General features: G+C 34.0%; 2 protein-coding genes across 3 annotated transcripts; both read right to left on the reverse strand.

Annotated features, from left to right (window-relative positions):
• Positions 1-8,453: 8,453 nt before the first annotated feature.
• Positions 8,454-10,197, reverse strand: LOC106763091 (HMG-Y-related protein A-like). Its single transcript, XM_014647268.2, has 2 exons — positions 9,995-10,197; positions 8,454-9,652 (listed from the first exon to the last, which is right to left on the reverse strand). Exons 1-2 carry the CDS (start codon positions 10,043-10,045, stop codon positions 9,170-9,172), a joined length of 534 nt encoding a protein of 177 aa, XP_014502754.1. The 5' UTR covers positions 10,046-10,197; the 3' UTR covers positions 8,454-9,169.
• Positions 10,198-16,813: 6,616 nt separating this feature from the next.
• Positions 16,814-22,191, reverse strand: LOC106764644 (myosin-binding protein 3). 2 transcript variants are annotated; one of them, XM_014648954.2, is made up of 6 exons: positions 20,672-22,191; positions 20,274-20,477; positions 19,903-20,106; positions 19,628-19,771; positions 17,960-19,392; positions 16,814-17,500 (listed from the first exon to the last, which is right to left on the reverse strand). In XM_014648954.2, exons 1-5 carry the CDS (start codon positions 21,936-21,938, stop codon positions 18,017-18,019), a joined length of 3,195 nt encoding a protein of 1,064 aa, XP_014504440.1. In that variant the 5' UTR covers positions 21,939-22,191; the 3' UTR covers positions 16,814-17,500; positions 17,960-18,016. The 2 variants fall into 2 exon arrangements, with proteins under 2 accessions (XP_014504440.1, XP_014504441.1); XM_014648955.2 differs by having other exon boundaries at positions 19,628-19,756; positions 20,672-22,189.
• Positions 22,192-22,575: the final 384 nt, after the last annotated feature.

The following is a 22,575-nucleotide window of genomic DNA, read 5'->3' on the forward strand; positions in this document are numbered from 1 at the left end:
AATTTATCTAAGTTAAGATTTACGAAAATAAGGTGATCATAATTTAATGTGTAGACATGTTTCTTCATCAAAAAAATTATCATTCTTTGTAACCTATTTTGAGTCTAAAAAAATGGTTTTTGAACAAGTCAAGTTGACATCATGTTATTTAAGAAATAGTTCATCAATATTATTTTTTTTATGAAAAAGAAAGATTGGTATTTTTGAAAAAAAAGAATCAAAATTTCAAAACACAAGAAAAAAATGAAAATGACAAACTTAATTTTTGAAGATTTTCATTCACTACAACAAGAACATTATTTAAGCCCATTGGGCCTAGTTGATAGTTTTCTTCAAATTCAATTTCTTAAAAAAACAAACGAATGCGATAAGAGGAAAATATAAGAAAAATATTTCTCAAAAAGTTTTATCATTTTCATTTCGCAAAAAAAAAACATAGAAAGGGAAATCATTACATTTTGAGTAAATTATTATCATATGTTTTTTGATCATTTTTTTAAAATAACTGATAGTATTTTCTGTTGAGATATGTGTGCATGCATTGCTTGAAAACACTCATCCTCCCGCCTTCCCCCAAAAGAAAAAGAGTTTGGCTCTAACAAACACTAATACTACCCACAAACTAGAGCATATTGGTCTTGCCAAAGTTATTCTCGCTTGTGTTATTTGGGAACTCCCTAACTAGCCAAAAGCCTGCAAAAGAAAATCAAACCATTTGGAGCAATCCTTTTTCAATAAATCCTGTCCATGCCCATTCCTTATCCTAAACAAAACCCATGCCTAAAAGCTGGGGCAACTTTGACATTCATATTACCAAACACCAACATCTTTTTGGTGTGTTGTATCTCATATTGATATTCACATATTACACGCCAACATGACTATCCCAATCTCATTCAAATCCTTTTAAATATTTACCACTTTTAACTTTCCTATGAATTCAAGCGTGCACATACCAATGTTTCAAAAGAAAATGTCAAGAACTGTTTTGAATATCCGACTTCAGAATTTTTGGCATCCATTGTTTTTCAAAAATGTAAAACATACATGAATTTGATGATTTCAAAGAAAACAAATTAACTCCTCAAAAATAAATTAATAAAAAATCAATCAAAGTTTATAAAAAAAAAAAACACCTAGTTGCATAACATTGCATCATGGACAAATTATCTGCATAAATAACTATCATGTATATCTTCGTCAATAAGATACTTTATCAATGGTTATCAAACCTCTTTCATTCAAAAATACAAAAAGATCAACATGCATCTATGTTTCCTCTTTCAAGTTAGCTAGGTCTTTCTATATCGGTCTACGATTCAGGTTGTCTTTTTGGAAATGTCTCAACTTCCTAAATAAATGACATTTGTCATTTTTCTTAAGGATTTTGGTAGAAGACTAGTCAATTTTTAATGGTCATTTACCTTTTCCATGTTTTTTAACAACTTTCTTTATAGCTCCTTGATTCCTCACATAATGAAGAGAGTGGCTTCCTAAGTTCAAATCGGGTCTCCTCTTGAACCAATATATATGTAATTCATGCATGTTTCATTTGTCATTCGTGGTGTTATAGTTCATCTAGAACAAACCATACTTAAATGGTAATAAATTCAAAATAAATTGCACGAGAAAACTTTCATTCATTGTCATTTCTAAAGACTAAAGTCTTACTGCTATGTATCTTGATTATGTGCTCGTGCATAATACGAGAACTATCAAAATTCACGGTGGTCAATGTACTCATTAATATCCCAACAATAGACTTGTTAACGATTTGGGAGTGATCTTCAACAAATTTTATAAACTCTTTCGCATACTCAATTTTGGGAAGAGCATACTTAATGTTGTGTGTTATCCTCATTCCCATAAACATTAGGTAAGTTTGTTTGACCTTTTCCTAACTTTATAATGAACTTTCTCTTTAATACTACTAGCATTAATGATAACAACCAACTTTTCAACTTAAAAAGCTAATTCGAAATCCAACATACGTAAGTGAAATTGAACTTGTTCACTATAGTAAGAACAATTCAACCCATTAAAGACCAAAACAAACATAGTAAGAGAATGTAATAATACCATAATTGATATTGAAATTAACACATGCTTAACATTAATGCTTTGAGTTATAAAATTAAAAATAAATACAAATTCAAACATAAATAATCATTCTATGCATACTAATATTTTCAATTAAAAAACATCCAATAATACACCAATATAATGATGTTAATCTATAACATTAGTCATAATTAAAAGGCTTAATACCGCTTTTGGTCCCATGTTTGGGGGGTTGTGTTCAATGTGGTCCTACCTTTTTTTTTTCCTTATGAATAGATCCCACCTTTTGAAAAATTCGTTCAATTGAGTCCTTTTGCCTTACGGCGTCAGTTTTCTAACGGAGCTAGTGCCCCCTGGATAAACCTCAGCAATGTGGCAAGATAATGTGATTGCGTGGCACTGTGGTTAAAATTGGAACATCAGCTAACTTAAAATTTAACCACACTTTAGATGGGTTAAAAGGAAGTTGGGGGTAGGGTTTCTAAGGACTTGGTACATATGCAAGGTCAGTATAAGGTTAAAAGGAAGTTGGGGGTTAGGGTTTCTGGGGACATAGATGGCTTCTACCTAAGGGTGCTCCTCTTGTTCTAATAGATAGGGCAAAGGTTCTTCGCGTTCGTCCCATGGTGGTGGACGGAGGGGAGGTGGGTTGAATCCTATTTTTTATTGTGGTGATTTTGCTGTAACTAAAGTGGCAAAAACTACAAAAAATGGAGGCAGAAGTTTTTGGGGATGTCCTCATTACAAGGTATACCCGAGTGACTTAATCATGTTTCCTTCACTTTCTTAATTTTTGGATAGTTTTTCTGATTTCGTGAATAACAGGGTGGCCATTCAAGTGGGAGCTCCTGTAACTTTTTCAAATGGTGTTGTGAAGAAGATGTTGATGAAAAAGACAATACAATTTGGAGGCAAAGGAGGACAATTACTGAGCTGGAAAATGTAGTGAAGGGTTTGCAAAAGAAGATGAAATTGTTGGTTGCAAGTTTGTTTGTTTGTATTGTAGTCATCGTTGTGCTTTTGTTGTTGTGTTTTGCTTTATGTTGTTAGGTTGGGAAAGTAGGTTAGGTTTGTATGTTTTGTTGTAATGTGTTGGTTGGTTGAAAGAAGTACTTTGGCAATGTAAACCTTGAATTGTTTTGGTTTAGTCATCCAATGTACCATAACCATTCTGTATTTTAATGTGTTTAATATTGTTTGGTGTTGACATAATCATCTCACCTAGATTCAACGTTTTCATCATTCCAGCTAGCTTCACTTATATTCTTCACCAACTGCGCAACTTGTTATTCCGTGATTGCTCCAAATTATTAACGTACTTTAATGAAATAATTAGTCCCTAGCATGGTTTAAAAATGTTCATAGTGGTCCCATAATTAAGTACTGATTCAAAATACTGATTCAAAATAAGTCATTATGATAGGGCTGTTAAAAATACTGAATTCAAGATCAAAGTACTGACCATCAAAGTAATAAATAACATCATCATCAAAGTAAGATGACCATCAAATTCATAGATAACATCATCATCAAAGTCATAAATAACATCAGGTTCTCAAAACATGACCATAAAAGTCAAGTATAAAACATGATCATCAAAGTGATCTACAAAACATGACCATAAAAGTGAAGTACAAAACATGATCATCAAAGTCAACAACTTAGCAATCTAATTTTTTCTTCTGCAATCTAATTTTTTCCTCAGCGTTGGTGGTTGGGATGGTGGAGGACTTGGTGGTGGTTGTGACGGTCCAGGGGATTAGGTAGTTGGTGGTGCCTCTGATGATTGATTTTCTGGTGTTTGTGTTGGCTGTGATGGTTGATTTTCAGCTGTTTCTGTTGGCTGTGATGGTTGATTTTCTATTGTTTCTAACGGTCCAGGATGTAAAGGACAATTGTTTTTGTTGTGCCCACCAACACGCATTTGAGTGTGATCTTTAGTGAGCTCCCATGCCTCCAACCTTCTTTTTTTCTTGGGCCTCCCAGGTAACTTCCTCTTAACTGGTGGTAGAACATCATGATAGGGCGTTTTTTCCCATAGCAATTGCCCATTGAGAGGGTAAATTATGGAGGCATAGACTTTTGCATATGTCGATCTTGTAAAGCACGTAGGTGTGAACTCTTCTGGGTCTAAACTTGCGTAATTCATTGCTGCAATTGCATGGCAACATGGGATGCCAGTGATCAGCCACTTTCTGCAGCTACAGTCATGAGTGTCAAGATCCACCTTGAACTTGTTCTCAATGGCTGAACAGTGGGTAACCTCAAATATCTTTCTAGCATACCAGCTGAAATAAATAAAAGTAAGTCAATAAATGAAGATTATTCAGAAATGTATTTCAACCTAAATGAGAATATTACCTTGGAATCCAGAATTTTGATAACTTTGATTCGTTTACAAGTTTGTTTTTTATCTTTGGGCATATTGTGAAATTCATACTTGCCACCTTCTTTCTGTTGGTTGCCCATCGTTTCATCAAATAAACTCTTATTTCCTCCAGCATGTTGATAATCGGTTGTTCTCTAGCATGCAGAAGAACACTATTGAAAGCTTCAGTGATGTTGTTATCTAGGCTATCACACATTGCTTGACCTGTGAAGCATGATCTTTACCAAAACCTGTTACACAAAAACTTCCAAAATTTAATACCATTCATCAGTGACAGACATGTGCATGTAAACAGAAATGGGTTACCTTGGGGGATATGTGGCTACTATGTATTTGTATGCTTCGACATTCACTTCTTTAATTTTGAGCATTTCTCTTTCCCAAGCCTGAGGATATGTGCTTGTTGCAGCCCTCAACATCAAATTCTTTAATATTTGACCACTAAATCTTTTCCTGAAGTTTGAATACAAGTGCCTCAGGCAGAATCTTTGTTCTGCCCTAGGCAGAAGGTCCTGCATAGCTTGTACTAACCCCTGCCCACAAAGTATATTATTATAACATACACACTAACAAACCATAAAGTTAGTTGGTCAGACATTTACCTTTTGTTGGTCAGACATCCACGTGCATCTCCCACAGACTTCATCTCCCTCTAGGTCTTCAATTAGTATCTGCAAAAACCAGGTCCAAGTCTCTTTGTTTTCCACTTCTACAACTGCATAGGCTAGTGGTAGCATTTGCTCGTTTGGGTCTCTAGCAATAGCAGTAAGCACCTCTCCCTTATACTGACCTTTCATAAAACACCCATCTAAACATACAATGGGCCTAAAGCTCCTAAAACTGTCTTTACAAGCTTTAAGACACACATATATTCTTTGGAAGATTGGTTCACCATTGTTACCGTCAACTTTAATCTTCACTGTTGACCCTGGGTTACACCTCATGTCCATAGTCATAGATCCTTCTAAATTGTTCTTTGTAATCTATTTCCAGTTGTTGGGTTGCAATCAACTTTGCCCTCCTTGCCTTGGAAATTGAAACATTTGTATTCCATTTCCTTAAAGCTTTACTACGTATGTCTTTCACTTTGAGACTAGGATTGTCTATTAAAGACTTATCAATCTCCTGACTCAACCACTTAGCATTCACCATTTTAATGTTAAGTTGCCTACTACACGTATGGGTGTCAATAATCTTCCTCAATTGCCAAATTTTACGTGATGGCAAATACCCACAATAAGTCACCCATGGGCACTTTCCTTGGCCACCCAAGCATCTTACCCTCACCCTACGTTTATCATTTTTCACAAATTTAAGAGACCTCCCAACATGCACAGAATAGCTTCGTATGGCATCCTTAAAGTCTTCCTTATCTGTAAATATTGTGCCCACTTGCCTCCTATAATCTGCCATTGATTTCTGTTTTACATACTTTGAAAAGGGGCCACTTGGCACTCTATCCTCGATGTCATCCTCATCACTTCCACTATTTTGTGGCGTTAAAAGCACATCAGACTCCCATTCACCATCTGACAATCCCCTTCCAATTGGTTGTGCTTCATCATCACTGTGTTCAACCACGTACTCATCACCACTCAAATCCTCTATTCTTGGTTCATCCTCACTGTCGTCTTCCACTTCTTCTTCATCAGTCTCAACTGCTTCTTCTTCAATCTGAACTTCTTCTTCTTCATCAGTATGACCTCCTACTTTTTCAATCTGAACTTCTTCTTCTGCACTGTGAACTTGTTCTTGACTTTGAACATCAACTCCAACATCACTGTCATGTACCACTTCTTCATTTACAACCTCAACTTGACCCTCAACACAGTCATTCTCAACTAGCACTTCTTCTTTCTCAACCTCATATCGACCTTCACACTCATTCTCAACCTGAAATGGAGCCTCAACACCAACACCCTCAATATGAACCTCAGCTCCACCCTCCACTGCTCCTTCCATATGAACATCACTGTCAACTGCCACTTCTTTCTCAACATCATCTCGACCTTCACACTCATTCTCAACCTCAACTCCACCCTCATTATCAACATCCAATCCATCCTCAATAGCCTTATGTTGTTGCACTTCCTCGTCCCCAACCCCACTACCCTCACCACTGTGTGCTGGTCCTTCACATAAGTACAACACATCATTCACATCGTTTTCTACTACCTTTGGATTGGCCACCCCATGAACAACAAACAGGTTAACTTTTCCTAAATAATGAGCCACCTTCAGCATGGTCATAGCTTCTTTATCATCATACAACTTGTGTAATACATGTTGAACACTGTAATATAACTCTGATACTTGCATGTAACCCATGTGCTTAAGTGAACCCACTATTCCAAAATAACACCATTTGTCGGGGTCAACCTCCCAATATGTTATCTCCCCACCTATATACTTAAGTGGCACGTCTTTTATCAAGGTCCCACCGTGGTGGACCACTACCTGAAACCTCTCAACAGACATCCCAACCCTAACCCTGCAAATGCAAAAGGGGACCACTACATTAACTTAAAGAACGACCTATGGGACCACTATCAACCCCAATAACGCGACAACTGGTCCCATATAACAAAACCCAATTTCACCCTATACGTAAACCCCCCACAACGCGACAACATTCAAAAACAAATATTTCATGGAATTCACAAAATTGACAGAACATAACATAAAGACTTACCTCAGTGACGCTTTCCAATTCGCAATGCAAGGACAACATCTCCAATTTGAACTTAAATCTTCATCACAAAGGGATAATCCGAAATCGCGAATTGAAATGGAACCCTAACCCAGAAAGTGATAACCCTCTTTTTAACCCCTCTTCACCACAAAGGGATAATTCTGAACTTTTTTAACCCCTCTTTTTTTTTTTAGTTTTCTAATTTACAGGTAAACAAGTATCACACTGCCACATTGCTAAGGTTTATCCAGGGGGCACCAACACCATTAAAAAACTGACGCCATAAGGCAAAGGGACTCAATTGAACGAATTTTTCAAAAGGTGAGATCTATTGATAAGGGAAAAAAAAAGGTAGGACCACATTGAACACAATCCCCCAAACATGGGACCAAAAGTGGTATTAAGCCTAACTAAAATATACATCAACTAAAACCACCTAATATTTTTGAATATACAAATAAATTTAGTGACGTATATAAAATTATCTATTATCATGTTTATTTATTATAAGAAATATTAACCTATCTTTAAACAATCCAAAAACACCTTATGATAATAATGAACATCAATTAATCTATAAATCAAGTATTCATGATTTAACATTAACACTATACAAAATTAAAATAAAATCTTCAGTATTTTAAAATTAAATAACTTTGAAATTTTGATCACTACTTACTAACAAAATTTATCCTAATTGATCTCAAATAAATAGTTCTTTAATTGCTATATTCATACATAGCATTAAGGATACACTATTTACCTAATAAAATTAAAACATTAATTTTTACGTAAAAGAGGAATTGCTTTTCCAATTGCATTTTATCCACGCATCAACAGTGAAAAGGCTTTTCATTCAATTCCAAGCACATGTTCGTCACGTAACATGACTTTTCACTTTTCCAATTATGCCATTAATTTGCAACCCACGTCAATTCAAGCTTTTTATTCAGTGAAATTGCCTTCCAATTTTCAATTCAAGAATTTAAACTTCAAATGTGATGCATTTAACTTTCACCTATCGTAAATTGGATATTTTCAATATTATATTATCAATACATTCAATATTTTCAATTCACGGAAAATCGGATACACGTAACAGGAAAATGATTGGTCCTTCAAAGCATTTAGTTTTGGATTCCCGTCACACTTACAAATATTTTCCAATTCAAGCAAGTATACGCATTCTCAACGCAGCGAAATTCACATGATTGCATTATTTTTTGTAATCGAAGACAAAGAAAATTCAAGAAAGCTCGTCAAAAGAACATCAATAACCATAAAAATAAAAACAATGATAAAACCATAACATTCAAAATGTGACTAAGCAGATCAATTACATTGCTGATATTACCAATTTACAGGTAAAGCTGATGGAAAGATAACACGCACTAGGCTAGTGGTCAAACCATGCCAGCCTATTACCCCCCTCAAGGAAACAACAACGACTTCACACAACACAGGAGATGTCTTATCAACACAGACATGGGAATATAGATTGTGTCGTACGAGGTTCTCCATAGGTTGGTGTCCAGATATCAAGCATAGAGTCAAATTTATTACATCATCACTGTTAGCTTCTCTCCCTTTTTTCTGTCTCTGGGGACACCACCACAGGTTGCCCTCTCCATTCCCTTGTTTAAAGTGTACTAAGGGGTTATCAAATTTCCAAAAATATCTATCATAAATTTTAGGTTCCTTCTATACCATTTTCCATTAAAATTTTACTGAGATCCACCAAGAATAATGAACAAAATTAATGTCTGAAACAAAAGCCTGTTTTTTTTTCTCTTTCCTTCCTCCGTCACGGCTTGCAAGTTAGAAGATGACACCACAACATAAGAATTAGTCCAAGTCACTGTTCTCTTTGATAATTAGACAGGAAAACAAACAAGAAAGCCTCGTAGTAAGTCAGCTACCACTACATAATTTTACAACGAGATTACATCAACACAGAATCTAACATCACACCCACCACTTACACAGAGTAGGAACACTAATTTAGCCACCCAAATGAAGAAATAATTCTATAAGTCAACACTCACTTCTCTCAACTGAGGCTTTACCTTAGGAGGCCTACCCCTAGGCCTTCCGCTGGAGACGGTGGCCGGCGCCACCGTCGCCGCTGGTGAGCGAGGAATTTTCCTTGGTCTACCCCTTGGCCTGCCACTTCCAGGGGTGGGCTTAGGCTTTGGGGACTTTGGAGGAGCATTCGGGTCCTTTGGGGGACGACCCCTTGGCCGTGGAGGAGACACAACGGTGCCTGGTGACACAGGGGCCTTTGGCTTTGGTGGCCTTCCACGGCCCCTCTTAGGTGGGGCACTTGGGTCAGCCTTTAGGTAGTTGTTCTTACTGAACACAAGTTCTCCACTATCTTTCATCTTGTTCAGTTGATTCCCCAAAACAGTTGAGTCTGGCAACTCACCATAGGTCGATTCTATGTACTTCGATATTGCTGATTTGCTGGATCCACTTGGTTCATTCAGAGCTTCAAGCGCTTTCAGTATCAGCTACATCAACACCACCCAAAGTTAACAAAATACAATTGTCATAAACACCAAGTCTCTATCTGTAAATCATAGCTCGTGTCGTGACTTTGCAATAATACAAACCAAATAAATTAAAACCCTTTTTTTTCCTGATTTGTTAAGTTCCTCAAACACTTAATTTCTTTTCCAAAAGTGCTAAAAAAGGAGCAGGGTAGACAAAACAAGAAACCCAAGTCGGTTAAAATGTTATAGATCAGTTAGATCAGTGAGAAATATAGCAGGTTTGGTAGGAAATTTGTTCGAAAATTTCATTTAGGTAAGAAAAAACTGAAAAATAGAATTTGAATTTTGGTGTAAAATTACCTCGGGGTATGGAGGAAGTGACTGAGGCTTATTAACCTCTTCAGTGGCCATTGATGGTGCAGGTTGTGAAGATGTTGAAAAGCTTGCACAGTACCCTCAACGAACCCCACCAAAAATCTGCAAACTTTAACAGAGGATGGGTAAAAAAATTTAAGGAAAGTGAAGAGTATGATATGGATGACTCTTTCAAAGATCTGAGAATTGAATTTAAAGGAAGATAAATAAATTAAAAATTGGAAAGAAATTTAATTATAAAGATAAAGGAAAAAATTTCATGCCTCTTTTACAACTCCCTTTGTTCATCTTTTTTAGAAAATGGACGGTTAGGAATAACGAAAAAGAGGATTATCTGACGGCTGATGATATATTATGCGGAAGATCACTCGGATCGATGACGTGGCAGGAATGTGCTAGTTCGCAGAAACATTTGAAGGTAGCCCGTTGTCTTTTGCTTCCTTCTTGTTACCCATTAGGTTTTCTGACGGAGACCATCCCAACTTTTAACTCTTTTTCATTTTTTTATTTAAATTTTAGGAGAGTTGAGAATTGAAAGTCTACCAGAATTTTTTTGTCTGTTTACAGTATTTATATTTTAAATTTAATATTTTGCATCCGTTGTGGAATATATATATATATATATAAATTTTCACTAACGTATTGATTAAAAATGTTTAATAGAGTTAACTCTGTAGGTTTTATTATATAAAAATCTATAATTTTTAGAAAAAACATATCATTCTATCATTTAAATTTTAGATTTTTAAAAATTTATTAACCTTTAGGTGTTAGAATTTATTTATTTCTTAATATTATTTTTTTATATAAAAAATATTTTATTTAGATCTCACTATTTAGTAAATCTTTTTTACAAACTTAAATACTATTTAACTTCAGTTATATAAAAAGTTTAATAATAACATAGCAAATATTAAAAACAGTCTTCTCATTAAAATAAATATTCAATATTAAAAATGTTAATACTGCTTTCAATATTATATTAAAGACACTCAATACAATATATTAGAATAAATTATTAATAATAAATAAATATATTAAAATATACATCAATTTGTCGAAGAGGTAAAAAAATATATTAAATCTAAGTTTGAGATAAAAGGGAGATTGAGACTGGTTTTGATGTTGTTAATTAAAATTTAAAGGATATGTTTTAAATAAAACCAATTAGTTGGAATTAGTCTCAAGGACACATTTTGAGTGAAGAATCAGTTTATGTTTTTTTGTTGATTTTGATGTATAAAAGATAATTTATAAGAAAGTAATGTGGAAGTCGAAGTTTGAATTGATGAAGAATATGTAGATAGACCATCTGAGTCTTCCACCCAAAAGCCAAAGGAGACACTTGATGATGGAAATGTTCAAGGCAACATATAAGGCAAAGGATTGTCTAACAATGATTGGGAATCTAAAATTTTGGATGATGATGAAGATAGAATCAATTATGGACACTTAGGAATATTTTCAATGCTCAAAACTATGGATGAATATACATGGGGAGTTAGAACATACTTCACATAAAAGGAAGAATCTATTGAAGCAATAAGAATGTATGGTGTGTAGAATGAGAAAATTTTAAAATTTCTTAAGAATGATAATCGAAGAGTGAAGGTGAATGCTTGAGAAAAAAGACAAAAGCTAGTGGTATGCTTATTGTAATTATGTGGTTGCACAAAATACTAGGCGATTAAGAAAAAATGTGAATAAGCATAACTGTAGTAGAAAATTTAACGTTCATTTAATAAATATAAAGAATTTAAGTGAAGATAATAAAAGAAAAGCAAAATATCAAGCTAACAAACATCCGTAACAAAATTTGTAGGAAATGGAACATTTTTGTCATTAGGTTTATGGCTTTTAGGACAAAAACAATGACATTCATCCATGTTGATGGGTCATTCCAACAATGGTACAAAAGAATATAGGACTATGCAAATGAGTTGTTGAGATCAAATCTTCGTTTTATTGTCAAAGTAAAAGTTGAAAAAAAAATAAAGGTAACCCAATATTCATGAGATGGTATGTATTTTTGAAGGCATGCAAAGAGAGATTTATGTCATGTCAAACTATAACTGGTTTAGATAGTTGTTTTTTAAAAGGAAAGTATTGAGGCAAATTGTTTACAACAATTGGAAGAAATGGTGATGATTAGATGTTGCCTTTAGCATATGCTTTTGTTGAAGTTGAAAACAAGGAAACATGAACTTGGGTCTTGGAGTGGTTGATTGAATATATTGGTGGAACTACATTGTGTTCAACATGTAATTGTATATTAGACCAACAAAAGGTATGACCTATAATTTATTTATTTTTTCTTATACCTTTCATGTGTGTATTGTTATATGTTAAACTTGATGTTGTGATTATTTTCCTGCCCATACATGGTCTATTGTTAGCGATACAATAACTTGTACTTTAGGTAGTTCAAAGATTTTGTGTTACATGTACGCAAATTTTAAGAAAAAAAAAATCGGAAAAATTCTAAAGGGTCTGATGTGAAAGGTAGCAACAACCACACACCCATAAGCATGGGAGAGAAATGAAAAACATTAAAGATGCAAATGTTGATGCCTTCAAACACATGATAGTTGTTCCCCCAATGCATGTGTTCACAACTCAACACCTTGCTCAATAAGTAATATTTGAATGCCTATTTGTAATATTTCATTGTAATTTGAAATAGATATTGGTCAAGATCAAGATTTACACCAACAACTATGTGTGACAGACTGGTTAATAACATATGCAAGACTTTTAGCAATGCAATTGTTAGTGCAAGGACTAAGTCTATAATAAACCATGATCGATGACATTCGACTTTACATGATGAAAAGATGAGGAAAAATAGAAAGAAGATAAATTCATACGAAGGTTCTATCTACCCCAAAATTAAGAGTGAACTGCAAAAGGAATCATAAAAAGCAAAATATTGAACATCATGGTAGTAATTGCATATGATATTGATTTATTTTTGTGGCTATCATAGTTATGTCATATCAAGTAATTGTATATAATTAGGATTGTTTTTTATTTATTGATTGTGGGTTTTGTTTCATATGATAGCTAGGTAAGACACAAATTGTTTGAGGTCAGACACACCTTAATAATTAAGGAGAATTTTGTGGTGAACATGGACAACAGGGAATGCAACTGCAGAAAATGAAGTATAACAGGAATTTCATGCTATCATTCACTAGGTGTTATGAATTTTTTGAATATGAATGAAGAAGACTTCATCCCTCACTAGTTTAGGAGATTAACGTATGAAAAAACATACATTTCAATGATATACCCATATATTTCAATGATATACCCTATGAACAATCAACATGTGTGGGAAATTACTTCTTACCTTGATGTTTTGCCTCCAACTAGCACAATATTGCCTAAAAGACCGAGAAAGAAAAGAAGATTATAGCCTTGGGAGTTAATGACAAGACATAGCAAACTTCAACAACCAAGAAATGGAGAGGGTCGTATTTCAACAACCAACAATTGGGAAGGAGAAGGCATAGGATGTAGATACCACACCATTCAATAGGGCAAACAACATATTCTTCCTGAAAAGGCCAAAGTTGACAAGTAAGTTGTTACATTTGCTCATCAAATTTAAAAACTTTGACATGTATATGTTACACTTTGCCACATCACAACTCTCTTAATGGAAAGATCTTGATTAAATCATTTTAGTAGTATTTGAAACTCAATTGAAACAAAAATATAAGCAACGAGCTACTAGAAAATTTTCAATCAAAACTTGGGACCAAAGGAGTAATTAGGCCTTGTTACAAATAACCACAACTTAAACTAATTTGTCTAAAAAATAGTAATGTGACACATAATTGACAACTTACAACAAGTTTAATTTGTTCAAATATACAAATTTCATCTCAAACATTTAGAAAAGTTCAAACAACACACAACATTGAACATAACTCAAGATGTTGTGACTACGTCACCTTAAAATCTAGATCATTTATCTTATAATTCTATTAAAAACATAAATATTTTTTTACTTACAATACCTATCCTTAAAGCAATTTTTTCAAATCTAAATGGTGAAGCTACTCAAAACTTAAGTACTACAACAAAGTATCTAAATATAACAAAATTTCAACATTTGATAAAACAAGTTGAGATGATCACTTTTCTTAATGGACTCTACCAAGATTGATGACAAAATCATAAAAAGAAAAATAAGAGAGGAAAAAAATCAATAAAATAAATAAAAACTTACTTTGTTTGAAAATCTGATAAAGTAGAAATATTAATTAACTTCTCAGCCTATTATGAAGTGTGATCAATACGGATTAAAAATTAGAGCTCTCAAAACGAGCCACTTGGCTCGATCTTACCCGACCCATCATGGATTGATCACTTAGTGAGACAATCCAACCCAACTAACTTATCAGTGAGCTCAAGAAATTTGAGTCTGATCTGACCCATCACGGGTTGATAGGTTAAACGGATTAGATTAATTAATTAGAAAATTACAATTTTTTTAGCCTCTCAAATTTGAATTCCCAAAACCTTGATCAATAATGGCAGAAATCTCCAATTCTCCATCAACTTCAAAACTTGTAGAAGAAAACACACAAACCCTTATTCCACAAATCGACTCCAAAACCATGCGAAACACAATACCTAAAATCAAGCGCCTCATAATCTATATCTAAGTGATAATCTCATTCACTCTAGGTCCTTTCCTCACTCTCTTTCTCACACTTTTTTCATCTTCAAATATTTTACTATTTATTTATCTATTAATTTATTGTTATTAGTGTGGCTGATATCTTTGTTAAGCTTTTTGTTGATGGAGGGGATGAGGAAGGTTTGGTTCGCAGTGAGTTTATGCATGTTAGTGCCAATGGCAGGATTATTCTGTCTTTCCGTTTGCTCAATGTAGACCCTCGAGATTGGATATATGATTGGTATGGATTGTGAAGTGAAATTTTAATCAGAATAGTATCAATTGATAAATGGAATGATTGAAGTTTTTTTCTATGTTATAAATAGTTGGTGTGTGATTTGATTCATTGTGAGTAATGTGCAGTTTCTATTGTATTATTGTTTGGAAGTTTTTATTTTTACAAATTAGTTTTTGAGATATGAGTTTTTTTTATATGCACCAATTCGGTTAATTATGGATTCAATTCGGGTCATGTCCACTTTTAATTGATACTTACATTTGTATATTTTTTAACACATGACTCAAATTCGTAGTGGACCAAGTTGATTCGTTACATTTGACAATTTTATTAAAATAAATGTTTAGAGAAAAGTGAAAAAGAAGAAAAAGCAATGAAGCAAAAGAGAAAAAGAAAAAGATGAGACAAAAGAGATAACCTAATAAGACTGTAATATGGTATATTCAATTGAATTTAAAATGTTTATATCAATACGAATATATTCTTTCTATATTGTGTCATTAAAGTAAAATAAAATGATTGAATTATGTTGTTGTCAATTTATGTATTTATGTATTTATGTATTTGAAAATAAAAGAAACAAAATATCATTAATTAGGCTTTATCATCCTATTAATATATGATTAAGAATAAAAGATTTTTGTTCTAGAATGGGTATATATGTAAAACTCTTAAAAAGGAAATTTTAATAAATGAAATTATTATTCTAATGCGATGGACTTCTAAAAGATGAAATGATAATGTTGGCATGTGGCTTAGATGTTGAAGAAATTTAAATTAAAGATGATAAAAATAGGTAAACCTGTGAAGTTTGACTCCACAAAAATGGTTAACAAATATATATTTTTTTTATGCGAGTCAATCGTCAATTCGAGTCATTTAAAATCGACTCATCCGGGTTGAACATGTGGTGAGTCAGGTGACTCACCAATCCATCTAATTTTATTTTATTAATTTGTTATCTTATGAAATCCTAAAAAATACTCTTCTCAGTCACTCACCGTGACAATATATCAAGAAAGATTATTTTGTACTTTTTTTTATTATTTTGAATTGTCTTAAATTTTACATTATTTTGGGAGTGAAATTTATTTAGATTTGAATTACAGAAGGTTTGTAATTTTTTTATTTAAAAATATTGTAATTAAGTGGGTCAGTGAACCAACTCGTTTAACCCACCAACCCGTGGTGGATCAGACGAGTTCAAATTTTTATAAGTCACTAATAAATGAGTCGGATTGAATTGACTCACTAAGTGACCAACGTGTGGTAGGTCGAGTCAGGTTAGGCCGGGTGATCCTTTTTAACAATACTACTAGATTTTGTATTCTTTTATTTATTTATTTATATATATATATATATATATATATATATATATATATATATTATTAGTCTTTAACTAGTTCATTAATATTTTCAATTAAGATGATACTTTCATATGTTAAATTATTTAATTATAATTAATAATTAAAATTTAATTTATAAAAATTATTTATTACTTAAATTATAATATTAGTGTATACTTATATCTTTCAAATAATATAATCCAAAAATTTTAATTTTTAACAAACGAGACAACCAGTCAAGAACGATTAATTAGAGAGTTAAAGTTACTAATATTCTTCGCCAAATTAATGAAAAGCTAACTCAATCAAGTCCCATAAACTTTTTCATCCCTAATTTAGATTGAATAGAAGTTTTAAAAATAGTCCATGACGGGAAAATCACTTAAGAATTTTTCAAAAGAATGAAAAAATTAGAAATAAAGAGTGTAGACTTTTGTGCATTTCTTAGTTAGGCCTTCTTAATCATGTTTCTTTTCATAAAATATAAGTTCTTATATTTATTTTATGCTCCAGTTCAACCACATATAATATCTAAGAATACAATTGGTATACCTAATTTCTTCTTACTTATTCAGGGTCTTAATCATATCAGGTTTGGATTTAAATTAACTGGATAAGCTAGTGTCAATAATTCAAATTATTCTATAGTAGTATGACTTATCTGAAAGAATATGAAACATGGCTTACCACAAACCACAAATGTACACCAAAAACAAAAAAGAAAACCATAGGCAAGATAAGAAATAGATACAGATTATACATCATGATGGATACATGATTTTGCTTTGAAGTTTACAAACCCAAACTTCTAACACCCCATTCTTCACCTACAACTTTACTACTTTCCTTCTCTCACCTAATAAACCTAATATAGGGTAAGGAAATGAAAGAAAAACAAAATATGCAGATGTGATGTATTGAGAATTAGGACCAAGTTGAGGAGACCAAATGATGTTCTCCTTAGTCCTGCAAAATTTTGGGCCACACAACTTTTTGCAGGTAACCCATCAAGATGACACTTTATGTATGAACATACTTCAACTCTCTTCTTACCAAATTAACAAGCCATCATTTGATACCAGAAATTCCTCCCTCCATTGGAGAAATTTTCTGACTTCTTGCATGAAAATTTGGTTAAGGTAGGTCTACACAGTGCACAGTGAGCAATGGATTCTCACAAATCCTAAATGTGGACATTCATCATGAAGCAACAACATCTGCATTGAACAAGGAGTGAAACATTTCAGTATTTTGCAACATAGATGTTGGGGAGGTAGGATGATTTTTTTTCGATTAAATATATTTTTAGTTTGTACATTTGGTTGTAAAATTAAAATTTATCTATGCTGTATTGATTGTTAAAACTTAAAAAATAATAGATATATTTCTTTTAATTCAACTACATAATTTTTTATTTATCAAATAATGTTCCAAGTTAACATTTGAACTGAAATTTATTAAATATTTGAATTGAAACGTATTAAACAGTGCAAACAACTCAGATATCAACTTAAATATTATTCTAAAACGCATTTGACATGTCATAAAATTAAGTGTAATTGGATTATAAAGATTATATCTATCAATCTTGAAAATTTGGAAACCAAACTGAATGAAAGTTTGATCAGTGATGAATTTCACTTTCAAGTCAAAGTGTAGGGACAATAAAAGCTTACCCTTTTTTTTATGTGCATATTATGCCTATGTGTTTTGGTTGGTGAATGCAATGTTCTCTATAGTGGATCATTTCCCAAGGTCTTCAAGCGGAGTTCCACATCCTTAAGATCACGAAGATGCTGTAAGATTTCTTGAAGCAAATCCACTCCTTTCTCCCCACCATTTTGTATGGAACCCATGCAGTGTTGCAGAAACTCCTTATCAGTTTCAAGAGCTTGTAGCCTCTCGTAAACGCGATCAACCTCCTCTTCAATGGATGTCTTCATGCTATCCATTTCAAGCACAGTAACTGAGTTTTGCAAATCAGATGATTCAGACTCCAATTGTCTCTCTAGTGTGTAAGCTTCCTCAGTCTCATTTTCAGCTGCATCTAAATATGGCAGTAGCTTCTTTGCCAAGGAACCTATTGGAGATTGTTTATCATCTGAAAACCCATTAAAATATCCATTCTCATTCAAGTCTCTGTCACCAACATACATTGATGAATGCTCAATCAGTTTTATATCATCGAGGAGTTCCTCGTTATCTCCCAATGAAATGATTTTTTCCTCTAATGCTTTGAGTTGTTCTAGAATGGAAGCTCTCTCTTCCTCAAATTCTGCTAATGTGTCATCAAGAGTACTCACATGCTTTACACAGTCTAGTGCCATCTCCTCCAAATTAGAAACTGTATCTTCAGATGCATTATTGTGGCTGCTTTCTTCATGGTTGAATAAAACATTATCTTCGTCACGCACCTCGCGGTTAAGATCAATGGATAGATCATCACTGTAGTTCATGTTGCTGCAAGAAGAAGAGGTGTCTCTACTTCTTACACTTCCATCTTTCATTCTTCTCAGCACCCTCAGTTTCTCTTTTGCTTCATATTCCATTACCTTCTGCCTGTACTCTTCCAACTCCTTCTCGAGTTCCTGCTTCTCTTTCTCCCTTTTCGTCATCAACTCATTCATAAGCTGTAAAGCTTCCTGATCATACTCTGATTGTTCTTCCATCATTCTCTGGTATTGCAATGCTTCCATCTTCATTGCTGCCTTTTCTTCCTGCAGCCTTGTAATCATTGCCATTGTCTGGTTGGCAGCTATTGCTGATGCACTTCTCTCTTCTTCTAGTTCTTGATATACAGCTGTTAGGGCCCTTCTTTCAGCTTTTAGAACCGTTTTTAGCCGATCAATTGTGGATGATGGATCGCCACATTCTACCTCACTTGCAACACTACCATCCATAAAATCATCTGGTACTGGTTCTCTTTTAAGCAGGTACTGAAGGCCATCTACAGATCTAGGAGTCTCAGGAAGTTTATCTTCTTCTACTTCATACGGCTCTGAGAACTTGGAAGATTCATTGCTTGTTTCTTCATGATTTTTCTCAACTGCTGTTGTTTTCTCATTCATCTTAGCATTCTCGTTATCATTTGCACTTGTTTTATCTGTACCTACAATGTCATAGTCCAATTAGAGTTTAAAGATATTGAACTGAAAAAGGAAATCTTTGCATTTCTTATAGAATTAAGTGCTCCACACCTAGACAAGGTAAAAAGAAAACTGTTATGCTAACCGTTGCTCGTCAAATAATGAATAAATATAGAAAGTTCTTTTGTTGCCAATAGATAGCAAAACTGAAAGCATCACCATAATAATAATAAACCAGGTGCTAGATGTAAGACTTACAGGGATTATTCTGGGTAATGAATTCATCAAAGGCATTTGGAGCTTCAGGGTTATCCTCACTTGTGGTAGATTGATCTTCTGGTATGCATTGAGATGAGCTAGCTGGTTCTTCAGACGGAGGATGATTAGCTGTGTGAGAAAATACTGAAAACATTAATTTTTAGACATTGTCTCTCAAGTATGCTAAACTAATTTCCTTTTTTTCCCACTGCATATGAGGTTATAATTATCGACCTAGCCAACTAGCAGACATGAAACAAGATTCATTCATGTACCTCGTGTATTTTCTGGTTCTTCCATATCTGCTTCTATGCTTTTATAATCATTGGATAAACTTTGAGGCTGAATTAGATGATTCTGAGCAATAAATGTATCAAAGGCGTTTTGAACTTCAGTATCATCATCACTTGATGAAGAAGATTCGTCTTCTGATATGCATTGAAGAGAGCAGTCTGGTTCTTGAGACGGAGACAACTTAACTGTGTGAGAAAATGTTGAAGTCACATAAACACTTATGATTAAGTATGCTAAGTTTTTTTTTTCTTCTAAATATGCTTTCATTATTAATAAACAAGCCAACTAAGCAAAACAATTGCAAAGAGACAATGTTTGATCTTTAAAATTCATGTACTTCACTTCCTTGTACCTCCTGGTGGACTTTCTGATCCTTGCATAGCTGCTTCCACACTGTTGTCATCATTAGATAAACTTCGAGTCTCACTAAGATGATTCTGAGAAATGAATTCATCAAAGGCATTTTGAATTTCAGCATCATCTTCACTTGATGAGGATTCATCTTCTTGTGTGAAATCACTAGAGAAGACTGGTTCTTGAGATCGAGGCAGATCGACTGCACGACAAAAAAATGTTATTTTTTAAAGTCATGGTGTACATAATAAGATCACTCAACAGAAGCATACTGTGCCTTTTGTTTTCTAGGACTGACTTTAATAATAAGAAAAAGAAGAAACGGGAAACGTGAACAACACTGGTATTAATAATAAGTAAAGAAGCAGAAATCCTAAATCATGCACTTCCTTGTACCTTGTGTATCATCTAGTTCTTCAGTAGCTGCTTCAACACTGTTGTCATCATTCAGCGAAGTCTGAGCTTCCATATTGGTAATCTCTGAATTCGGTTTCAACCCTTCAAATTCCCAAGTTACAGAATTTTCCGAGCTTTCAATTTCTCTCATACTTTTTTTCTCTGCATTCTCATCCAATGTGAGTAATTCTTCCATTTCTAAGATACTTGATTGTGCTTCAGTTGTTGAATCGTCGAAAAAGGTCCGAGTCTGAATCTTTTGTTCCCTCTCCCCCAAATCCTCATCCAGTTTGCATGTTTCAAAATCCAAAGAGGTAACAGAGTCTATTAACTTGACAGGCACCAAGCGGTGGCTATCACAAGCCATATAATTCTCAAAATGCAGATTCATGACTTCAAGTGATCTATCTTCCCAGACTGAACCCTGCATGGTGGAAGTGAATTGACAAGCAAAATTATCATCACCACTTGGATCCAGCTCAGTAATGGTGAGATCATCTTCCTTCTCATCTTTTTCCGCATCCTTTTCATCCGAGTGCAAGTTTGAAACAGAACTTGAACGATCCTCAGCAACCTCTCTGAGGATAAAACTATCAATATCTGAAAGTATCTGATGCTCATCTGCCACCCCTTCATCATCATGACCCACCTCGTTGTTTCTCTCAAAGTCGAGGTCTTTATCACTTTTTTCATCATCTATTGCCTCTTCCACAATCAGGGACCCTTTGCTCGTGTAATTCTCATCGCCCCATGAAGGCTTCAACAGCAAATAAGGAGGGTAAAGCTGGCTGCTCAAACTCTCATTGCAGCAAGAGCACCTTCTTATCAAGCTATCTCCACTTTCATGTTTGCCGTGACTACTAACCCACGAAATGAAAGCGATTCTGTGCCTCATTCCAAAGGAATTTTCATGATAGTTTGGCCGAGAGGACAAACAATCCTCACACATGCCGTTCGTTTCCGCAAGTCTTTGATGATTTGAGCAGTAACCAAGCTTTGAAATCTCAGCTGCATGAGCCTCACATACGAGATCCTTGTGCACATGCGCGCCATTTTCTTGCTGCAGCACGTGATCAACCCTTGAACACCAAACACACGGTGGTTGGAGGCCAACCCATTTGGCAAACTTTGTGATGAGATAACTGAACAATGAGTTAAGAAGAAGGAGTGCAATCAAGACCCATTCAAGCACTGCATACACTAGAATCACCACCATCTTGTTGGTGTTTCTGTGCAGCATGGTTGCAAACTTACTGGTTGTAGCCATAGATGTTTTTCCAACCTTTGTTTTCACTTGTAACTTGTGTGGTTTGTGACACTGAGAGATTCAGATATTGGGAATGAAAAGTACAAAATAGAAGCGAAAAAAGATTGAGATAAAAAAAAAAAAGGGTATGTTTCTCTGGTTTGGAGAAGAACAAGGAATGAGTAATTGGCAAGAGAAGCAGACTCTGATAAACGTGCGAGTAGTGGATTGATTCTGTCACACTGTATCAGTAATATGCACCGTTAAAGTGGATCTTCGCAGTGACTTTGATCGTAATATTATATTTTATTATCTGAGGTTGTTTCAGGGGCAACCCGACATGATATAATAACATGTTATGTATAAAAAATTAAAAAAAAAAATACTATTTTTCATCTGTCAGCACCATATTCTATTATGCTCATTTATCCATCCAAAATTAATGCACGCTTTCCCATTGCTGAAATTGCAGATATGATTTGAGATTACAGCAATGACGCCTCTTTCCACAATAACTATACAATTTAGATTTAATGCAAACGTTAATCAGTGTTTCACTTCGTCGGTTTTGGATTTTATTAAAATTGTTGGAACTATATGTTCTTCATGTTTTTTAAAGCGCTTTTAACAAAAAAAATCCCCCTTCTTTAACAAGATC

Source organism: Vigna radiata, chromosome 6 (assembly GCF_000741045.1).
Source record: "Vigna radiata var. radiata cultivar VC1973A chromosome 6, Vradiata_ver6, whole genome shotgun sequence".
In the NCBI taxonomy this organism is placed as follows: domain Eukaryota; kingdom Viridiplantae; phylum Streptophyta; class Magnoliopsida; order Fabales; family Fabaceae; genus Vigna; species Vigna radiata.